General features: G+C 35.5%; 1 protein-coding gene across 1 annotated transcript; it reads right to left on the reverse strand.

The window, feature by feature from the left end:
- Window positions 1-1,753: 1,753 nt before the first annotated feature.
- LOC127510178 (GTPase IMAP family member 8-like) lies at window positions 1,754-2,904 on the reverse strand. Its single transcript, XM_051889743.1, has 3 exons — window positions 2,901-2,904; window positions 2,185-2,787; window positions 1,754-1,990 (listed from the first exon to the last, which is right to left on the reverse strand). Exons 1-3 carry the CDS (start codon window positions 2,902-2,904, stop codon window positions 1,908-1,910), a joined length of 690 nt encoding a protein of 229 aa, XP_051745703.1. The 3' UTR covers window positions 1,754-1,907.
- Window positions 2,905-10,960: the final 8,056 nt, after the last annotated feature.

The following is a 10,960-nucleotide window of genomic DNA, read 5'->3' on the forward strand; positions in this document are numbered from 1 at the left end:
TTAAAAAAACATATGTTTTTAATGGTTTTAGATGAAAATATATATAACTTTGGATGTGGTCGACTTATTTTCATGGGAGTCATGTCTTTAGACTCTTGAATCCTTGCCCAGTCCAACGATACCAAACTTGGTAGGTTTCGTCTTATGGTTTGTGCTACGTTGTCATTTAGCACTTAAAAAACTTTTGCGGATATCTTCGAAACCGATCCGTCCGATCGAGACGAAACCAGCGTAGGGAACACGGAACCTAAGTTGATTCATTAAATGTGAAAACCCAAATGTCAAAATTTTGATAGGAAGTGGCAAAAAAATCCAATCAAAGACATTATTGGGTCATATTTTATGCTCTCATATATATAAGTATCTATAACTTCAAAACGAAATGAGATATGACCAAAATTAACACACATATGTATGGGCACACTCTGAGGACACCCAAAAAAAGTGGTGCAGATCGGGCAATAGGTGGCGCTATAACTGTCAAGAAACCTTTAAAAAACATATTTTTCCTTACTAAATTGCCTCTATTTGCTGTAAATGGTCTTCTATGATCTAAGTGTTTACATGTTTGCTAAATAAAATATAATACCTTTTTATGTGCTTAAAAGCCTTAAATGCTTGAACCCCGGTAAATGCTTCTTGCAGCTTTAATTTTTTTTTTGTATTTGAAAAGTGGAGAAGAGTTTTAGTGTGGTATTTGCTGTCGTTGTAGCCAATATACTGTGTGAAATGTCCTGTGCTTAGCGAATAATTTTTGGCCAAATATATTCAACAACAAGAAAAACTGAGCACCCATATAACTAAAATAAACTTTATAAGTTGATAAAAACATAAAGAGATGCACTTACTGCCTCAGGTGCGGCCGTTCTAATGACGTACAAAACACTAATCTTTGTCATTCATTGGTAAAAAAACCTCATAACTCCATTTGATCTTCATTTTCTAAAAATGTTAATATTATAATGACACATGAAAGTGTCTGACCATATATAAAGCCAATTACATTGTTTATTTTAAATATACGAGATTTCCGCCCAACAGTGGCGATATGTAAATTTATTGTTCTATCATCATCACCAGCACACTGTATAGCTACTTATATGACCTTATTGTGTTTCTACCTGACTTAAGCTCAAGTTTCACCTTAAATGTGAGTGCAACTTTTAATATAATAAAAAAAAAAGTTTTAATATGCCATTTTAAGCAATGCATGTTTCTGCAATTTTGTTATTTTAGTGCTTAGTGGTGTGCCGTGGGATTTTTTACTTATCAAAACTGTGCCGTGGCGAGAAAAATATTGGGAAACACTGGCTTAAAGAATGGTTTGTTTTTGACATGGTTTGAGTTTTGAGTGTCATATTAATAATGGAACCAAAAGAACATAGACTTAATTGTTACAAATTTCTAAAATATATATTATTTATTTATTTATTTATTGGACATTAATGTTTTTTTAATTTGATTGGATTTTTTGCAAAATAATGTGTTTTTTTTTTTCTAGATGTTACTTTTGTTTACTAGATATGTGTAGGCCTACTTGAGTTGCTTCCCATACAGTCAAGTCAAGTCAAGTCACCTTTATTTATATAGCGCTTTTTACAATGTAGATTGTGTCAAAGCAGCTTTACATTGATAACTGGTACATTGTTTGACTGCACAGCAGCTCTTAAAGAATAGTGTCAATGCAGGCAGATCAAAAGCACTGTTGAATATTTTGTTTTACCATACAGTAAAACATACAGTATATTCATCAATCAATTTTGCATCTCAAATGTTTGTTCTAAAACAGATAAAATGTTATAAAGAAATATTGAATAATCTAATCTCACCCTTTATTCAGGTTTTATTCAACATAAATGTTTAAAGTGTTTCATTTTGACATTGTGCATTTATTACACAGTTAAAATTCAGCCAGCACATACCTTGTGTTCATGTCTCCTCACACTTGTAGTGATGCGTTCCATGTTTTCTTTCTTGATTATGAATTTACCTTTAATTTAAACAAGAGAACCAGTAGAAAATGTAAGTAATATTTGGTGAAATTGTAATTCCAGTGCTTGATTCACAACTCACTTTTGTACCGCCAAATTATACTGAAGTTATAATGTTAAGAGTAAAAAAAATTGAAACACAAAAAAAAAAAAAAAAACAGGAAAAACATTGCAAAACAAACTGATTACTTACCATTTTTGTTTTGTTTTTGCCTTTGTAACACTGTGTTGTTCATGTCTCCAGTGTAGCACTGCTGTTTATTCTCATTAAACAGACGTTCAATCTTGTCCATCAGCTCTCTCATCTCTGATTGGTTGTTCATCATCATGTTGCAGGTGTGATATCTTCCTCCACATTTCTCCACCAGCTGCTCCAGAACAGGGTTGTTCTTCAGATCATCTATTATTGTGTCACACTCTTCTTCTCTTTCATAGGTAAAGAGAATGATCACAAACTGAAAAACATTGTCTCCAAACACTCTCTGAAGCCATTCTAGACCCATCTTATCAGCATCTGTTAACTGGCTCAGTCGCACAACAAAGATGAAAGCGTGGATTTCATTTTCATTCAGTATTTGATCAACGAGATTATCCAAATTTTCAGTCTCATGTAAGCCAGCCATGTTGATCACAGATACGTGACGTTCTGATATCTTCCTCTGAAAAGGAACAATCTTGAATATTTCTGTATTTTCCATATTCATCTGTTTTTCTCCTAGTAGAACGTTTTCCTGTCCAAACTGGACTGATGAAGAGTTTCCAAATAACACAACGGACAGATTGGGAAGTAGGAAATCTAGAATAAACACCAAAGTTTGTGTTAACTGTTATCAAACACATTAATACACTGCGACATAAGGACAAGTCTTATAAAACATTGCAAAAAATTAAAGATTGTTGTTTTCTTACCCATGCTGCTATCTGATGTGTCAGAGTCACACACATTGCATTCAGTAAGTTCTTTTAAATCTAGATTTGAATTGTGTAGAGTTTGGTTGATGTCATCTTTGCTGTTCTCTTGTTCTGTCTCTTCAGAAGTGTCCATTGCATCATCTTGATTTGGATCTGTCAATATATCTCTGAAACAAACAGTAAAACAGCTCAAGTCTTGCACCACACAACATGTTGATAGCATTAAAACCATAAACAAACTAATGTTTGTAGCCCTTATTAACATTTAAGCAACTATAAGAAACAATCACAAAACCACTGTTTCCATAAAGTTTAAAGACAAAGTTGACAATACAACTTGTACAACAAACTTGTACCTAATGTTACAGTTAAAACTAGACTCATATGTGTTACACCACACAGTATAACTTTTCCATCTCACCCCATTAAGCACATAATGCCTGCTCTGTCTGCTGTTCCTGCCCTTGAAATGTTGCCAAAGGCAAGTATGTTGTTTATGCTCAAACAGCAAGAGCAAGTATGCTGTTTATGCTTATGATGTTGTTTATGTTCAAACAGCAACATTACACACTAACTAAAGTTAAAAAAAAAAAGTGAAATCATAATCAAGGACCCCTTTAAGGAAAAAAGATAAGATCAATCTTAAGAAAAGTTTTTGGCAAAAACAAAATATCCTCTTTTTTCAGTTAGAAAATAAGAAGAAATTGTCAGTTAAGAAGAATTTTATTCTTAAGAATGTTTGTGAATCCGGCCCCTGAATTTGTGATTTTAAATGAATACATCTCAACAAATGTTTGGAGTAAAACATGAGTACATTAAATTAAATAAGATTTTCCTTTTTTATTTAGCACATAAAACAGAAAATGTTTCTTCAAAGTGATTCAAAATTATGGAGCATTTATATTAATTTTTGCATATGTTTATAACTGCATTGTGTGGACCACACACCCAGTCACTTATCATTAGATTTAGACTTAAATCCAGAAATATAATGGGCAGTTTGTAAAGAGCAGAAAGTTTTAAGAACACTTTCCCCCCAACACTAGTCACAGGAAGTGGGGGTAAACAGAAGCTGCATTAATTTCATTAATTATTTGTTTTAAAAATATTAATCAAAGAAGTAAATGTGTCAAAAACAAAGTTATTGAAAGTGCAACAAAAAGCCATTTGTCAGACAGTATAAAAAAAAATTAAGTTCTCTTACTGCTTATTTCCCATGAGTGTTCCGTTTCACAAAATGCACATTAGTGCATCCTAATAATCCTGCTGCGTCATTAATCTAAATCAAACAACAAAAGACAAAGAGAAAATCACTCACTGCTCTTGAATGAAGAACTTTTGTAACTTTAATAAGAATCCATGTAAAGGCTATATAATTCATGCAAAAGTCTATGCAGTGTTGTTTTTTTTTTTTATTATTATTATTTATTTATCCAAATTTTCTAGTATTTCTTACTTACATACTTACAGTATTATTTCATTTGAACATTTGTTTTTTGTTATTTCATTACTAAATGTTTACTTGCCTTCAATATTTTCATCATCAGACAATATATATATATATATAATATATATATATATATTTTTTTTTTATAATACAAGGGAACTAAATGAAAAGGTGTCAAATTGACAATGTCGCCCTTTCAACACATGCAGTAGTACCTCTTAATAAAAGTTTCATTATCTACACTATAATCAGTTTCTCTTTAAGTTGTCCCCTGAATGGCTTATTATTGCAAATTTACTGTTTTGCAATGAGGATCTGTAATTTATTAAAATCTAGGTGACAACACCCGTCTCCTCATATTGCACCGATTCAACAGTATTATTCTATTAATTCAGTTAATGCTAGTTGTCTGTCATGTAATATGGCATGTTATGCCAGACACCTGTCATTTGAACAGCATTGTTTATTGTGCTATAATCTTTCTCCTGCACATTAATCTATCCTTCACAATAAATCTACTCTTTCCCTGCCATTAAGTAATTTGGATTCTGAATAATAGAAAGAAAAAAGCTAATGAAATTGGTGTTATTCAGCAATAAAGACAAACCTGAGTGTGGAAATCTGCCGATGTCATCTTAATATTTCCTGAATTCAAAAATAGCAAATGAATGTTCTCCGCTGACCTTTACAATAGCTGTCACATGACATATCAGAAAGTGAAAGTGCTTTCTTTTGTGAATGTGAACTAAGATTCACTAAAAATCACATACATGCATTCTGTGTCCATTGCAAATTGTGATTTTGCATACATGTGCTTTCAATTGGTTCTAGATGTAGAAAAATCCTAAATCCTACAAATCCTAAAGTCTTCTTGAAAAAAGTCTTCTGTCAGAAAGAGATTCACACACTGCAGTGACTTACCGGTTAAACAAAGATTCCATCTCAGGGAGTAAAAACAAGATAGTCAAGATCAAGACGATGAATACAAAACACTGACATGTCTGCACAGGGTGTGTGCCAATGCATTAAATCCATGTTTAAGACATAATGATGCAATGATAGTTGCGAATTGTGGTAACTGCAGATGTTAATATGTAAAATAATTATATTTAAAATAATTAAAATAATTTTAGTACAATTATTATAAATGAATTGTAACAAAACATTTATAATGCAGATCTGGACTAGAGACTTGAGCCACAGCCATATCACCCTGTAGCCAAAGGCTGGTTGCCCATTGAAGCTAAGGGTTGAGGCTGGTCAGTACCTAGAACACCTGGGAAAACCATGTTGCTGCTGGAAGAGGTGTTAGTGATGCCAGCAGGGGGTGCTCACCCTGTGGTCTGTGTGGGTTCTAACACCTCAGTATAGTGATGGGGACACTGTACTGTCAAAATAGCTTAAACATGATAAACTGGGGCCCAGGTCAGGAAGGAGCAGACAAACTGGCTAAACCGACCTTCTGCTAGCTGTCTCAGGTTACAGAAGTCAGATAATTCCCAACACATAGAAACTCTTACACCTAGATATTATCACATAGAGACTGTGTCTGTACCCCAAATTAGTTAAAACAAAAAACTTCCAAACCCATTTAATGGTAAAAATTTAATTGATGCTCAACAAATAAAAAATAGAGATAAGAATGATAAACAAATGATAAAGCTGTGCTGTGTTTGACAGAAACTTGGCTATAACCGGACGATTACATTACTTTAAATGAGTCTAGCCCTCAAGGTTATGATTATTGACACAATCCTCGTCAGAAAGGCAAAGGGGGAGGTGTTGCTGTAATTTATAGTAATATTTACAGTATTAGTCAAAAGTCTTTCAAATATAATTCCTTCGAAGTGATGGTACTTTGTGTAACATTATGTAAGTTGACATTTGTGCTGGCTACTGTATACAGGCCACCAGGACATCATACAGACTTTATCAAAGAATTTGCTGATTTTCTATCGGAGTTAGTACTAGCTGCAGATAAAGTCCTTGTTGTTGGTGATTTTAATATCCATGTAGATAATAAAAAAGACGCATTGGGATTGGCATTTACAGACATTCTAAATTCTATTGGAGTTAGACAACACGTGTCAGGACACACTCATTGTCGTATTCATACTTTAGATCTAATATTGTCACATGGGATCGATATTGATGCTGTTGAAATTCTGCAGCAGAGTGACGACATCTCAGATCATTATCTAGTCTCGTGTATACTACATTTAGTCAAGGCTGCTAAACTGCCTCCCTGCCATAAATTTGGTAGAACCATCACTTCTACCACTAAAGACCGCTTTATAAATAATCTTCCTGATCAGTTTCATCACCTTAGCATACCAGACAGCTTAGAAGACCTCGATGTTACAACAGAAACTATTGCCTCTGTCTTTTCCAGCACATTAGACTCAGTTGCTCCTTTGCGCTTAAAAAAGATTAAGGAAATTAGTCCAACGGTGTGGTACAATGAGCACACTCGGGCCCTAAAGGTAGCAGCCAGAAAAATGGAGCGCAGCTGGAAGAAAACAAAACTAGAAGTTTTTCGCATTTCGTGGAGAGAGAGAATGATTGAGTACAGAAAGGCCTTAAAAACTGCTAGATCTGCCTATTTTTCAAAACTTTTAGAAGAAAATAAGCACAACCCTAGGTATTTATTTGATACAGTGGCTAAATTAACAAGAAATAAAGCTTCAACTTCTGATGTTTCCAAAGAGCACAGCAGTAATGACTTTATGAACTTCTTTACTTGCAAGATTGACAATATTAGAGAGAAAATTATAACCATGCAACCGTCTACTACAGTACATTGTAGTGTCCCTGAGGAAAAATTCAATTCATTTACTGCTTTAGGAGAGGAAGAATTGTCTAAACTTGTTAAATCATCAAAATCAACAACATATATGTTAGACCCTATACCGACTAAGCTATTGAAAGTGATGCTTCCAGAGATCATAGATCCTCTTCTTAATATCGTTAATTCATCTTTATCATTAGGATACGTACCAAACACTTTTAAGCTGGCTATTATTAAACCTCTTATAAAAAACACACAACTTGATCCTAGAGAATTAGTCAATTACAGGCCGATCTCAAATCTCACTTTTCTGTCAAAAATACTAGAAAAGGCAATATCATCACAACTATGTTCCTTTTTAGAAAGAAATAGTATCTATGAGGATTTCCAGTCGGGATTTAGACCGTACCATAATACTGAGACTGCTCTCATTAGAGTTACTAATGATTTGCTCTTATCATCAGATCGAGGTTGCATCTCTCTATTAGTGTTAATGGATCTTAGTGCTGCATTTGACACTATTGATCACAATATTCTTTTAAATAGACTCGAAAATTATGTTGGCATTAGTGGAATTGCACTGTCATGGTTCAAATCATACTTATCTGACCGCTATCAGTTTGTGGTAGTAAACGAAGAGATGTCATATCGATCACAAGTTCAATATGGAGTACCGCAAGGCTCAGTACTAGGACTGTTGCTTTTCACTCTGTACATGCTACCCTTGGGAGATATCATAAGGAAGCATGGCGTTAGTTTTCACTGTTACGCTGATGATACTCAGCTCTATATTTATTTGCGCCCTGACGACACTTACCAATTCACAAAATTAACGGAATGCATAGCTGATATAAAAAATTGGATGACCAGTAATTTCCTACTACTAAATTCAGAAAAAACAGAGATTCTAATTCTTGGACCAAAAACTTCTTCACGTAATAACCTAGAATACTGTCTAACACTCGATGGCTGCTCTGTTAAGTCTTCGTCGTCAGTTAGGAACCTGGGTGTGCTCTTTGATACCAATCTTTCATTTGAAGGCCATGTTTCTAGCATCTGTAAAACCGCATTCTTCCATCTTAAAAATATATCTAAACTATGACATATGCTCTCAATGAAAAATGCAGAAGAGTTAGTTCATGCGTTCATGACCTCAAGGCTAGATTACCGTAACGCTCTACTGGGTGGTTGTTCTGCTCGCTGATAAATAAACTACAGCTTGTACAAAATGCAGCAGCTAGAGTTCTTACTAGTTCTGTCAACACTGCATTGGCTTCCTGTTAAACATCGTATAGATTTTAAAATCTTGCTAATTACTTACAAAGCACTAAATGGTTTAGCTCCCCAGTACCTGAGCGAGCTCTTAATGTATTATAGTCCTTCACGTCTATTGCGATCTCAGAATTCAGGCCAGCTGATAATACCTAAAATATCAAAATCAACCACAGGCGGTAGATCCTTCTCCTGTTTGGCACCTAAACTCTGGAACAATCTTCCTAGCATTGTTCGGGAAGCAGACACACTCTGTCAGTTTAAATCTAGACTAAAAACGCATCTCTTTAACCTGGCATACACATAACACATTATCAATTTATATTAGGCTGCATAAATTAGGTCAGCCGGAACCGGGAACACTTCCTATAACACCAGATGTACTCGTTACATCAGAAGAAGAATGGCATCTACGCTAATATTAGTCTTTCTGTTTATCCCGAGGTTTACCGTAGTCAACCGGATCCAGGCCATATCCAGGTGAGATCGAGGACCTGCGCCTTGACACGACCACAACGCAGCCCTGAAGTATCAGCAGAGATTGAGTCAACTAGATCATCTATTGTGAAGGCCTCATCGACACGACAGCCAGTGGCACAGTTCCTCAACAAACCATCCATACCGGCGTGATGAAAATGATCCTCAACTGGATGGAACTGCCGATCCCATCGGACTTATGATAGCTACCTGAATCGTAACAAAGCACTGTTTGCCAGAGGAGAACTGGCCCCCCGACTAAGCCTGGTTTCTCCCAAGGTTTTTTTTTTTTCTCCATTTTAACACCTATTTGCCACCTGTTTGCCACCTGATGTCACCTGTTGTTGTTTGGGTTCCTTGCCGCTGTCGCCTTAGTTGGGGACACTTGACATTTGATATTCAACAGTGCTTTGCATCTGCCTGCATTGACACCATTTTCTTTAAGAGCTCCTGTGCAGCCAAAATTATATACCAGTTATCACTGTAAAGCTGCTTTGACACAATCTGCATTGTAAAAAGCACTATATAAATAAAGGTAAAAAAAAAAGAAAAGAAAAAAAAAGTCCTTCGGGTGAGAGGCTAAACCGAGATCCTGATTCTCTGTGGTCATTAAAAATCCAATGGCACTTCTTGAAAAGAGTAGGGGTGTTACCCTGGTGTCCTGGCAACATTGCCTCCATTGGCCCGTATCAACCGTGGCCTCCTAATAATCCCCATCCATTGAATTGGCTCTGTCACTCTCTATCACCTGGTGAAAATTCACTCCAACACAAGGAGAAAGACTTTCTGGTTCAGCTGAGACTCAAACAAGGGATCTTTTAGCTATGAGGTGATAGTGTTATCCTGTCAGGACACAGACGAAGGCAGACAGGTAAGTGATCAACAGGTGTTTATTTAAACAGAGGCACAGACACTGGCAAACGGAGAATGCAGGAGAGTCAATGAACAAGCACTTTGGAACAGTCACTTAGCTAGAGAATTAACAGATGATTGTCTTTGCAGGAGAAGGATCCACGGGGAACGGAGAGCAGATGACAGAAGACAAATGGAAGAGGATACGGGAGTCACAGGGGAGTCATAGGGGAGTAACAGGGGAGTAACAGGGGAGGAGTCCAGGTTCGTAAGACGTCGTGTCATCCATAGACGAGACCAGACAACGTGGTGGAGTGAACATGGGGCTTAAGCAGTGGTGTGCTGATGAGTGCTAACAATGGTGATAGCTTGCAGGTGCAGGTGATTGATGAGTGCAGGTGAGGAACCAGAGGGATGCTGGGAAATGGAGTCTGGGGAAGGTGAGACAGATGGTGACTGTGACATATCCACTGAACTACTGTGCTGTCCTTAATCACAGCCAGAAGATACAGATACTTGTAGAATAATAATAATAAAAACTATTACCTAACTGTTTTTTTAATGTTTGTATAAAAAAAAAAAAAACAGGTCCCACTTTATATTAAGTAGCCTTAACTACTATAAACTTACATTTAAATTAATCATTTGATACAATGGAGTTATTGTGTGCATACATGTTTTTACATTGTAATTATATTTTAGAAAATACCTGCATGTAATTACATCTGTAATTAATTTTTTTTAATTACATTTATAATTACACTGTTGACCCATCCCATACACCTTAACCCATTTTAAATTTTAATCAGATTTTAAACATAGATAATAAATAGGCTATATTTCATCATATACCTGTATAGGCCAATCAGTAAAAGAGTAAAAAAAGGTGCGTTATAGCTCAAGCTGCGAGGTAGCTCTGCATAAAGCCGCAGATACGCATATGTGCAGCTGGCTAATTAGAGGTCTGTAATGTCTGTATAAAAGTTGATGACCCAATGTCTTCAAATAAAAATTACAGTAAAGTTATTAAAACACATGCAAGGCTGTAACTGATTTGACTCACTGATTTTATGATAATATTTGCTTTAATCTATGAAGAAACTTTCTTTTGTTTCTTTCCTGCATGCACACAAAGGAGACATCAGTCATAAGTTAGGTGCATTAAAATCAATCTGATTCAAACAAATTCAAAACAAATTCAAACAGACAAAGAATGTTGTC

Source organism: Ctenopharyngodon idella, chromosome 3 (genome assembly GCF_019924925.1).
Source record: "Ctenopharyngodon idella isolate HZGC_01 chromosome 3, HZGC01, whole genome shotgun sequence".
NCBI lineage: Eukaryota > Metazoa > Chordata > Actinopteri > Cypriniformes > Xenocyprididae > Ctenopharyngodon > Ctenopharyngodon idella.

What these genes read in the sequence shown, in the direction of transcription:
- LOC127510178 (XM_051889743.1), bottom strand. An exon ending in GCAAAAACAAAACAAAAATG is followed by an intron (nt 1,991 to 2,184) that starts GTAAGTAATCAG and finishes TTTAAATTAAAG; the next exon opens with GTAAATTCATAATCAAGAAA.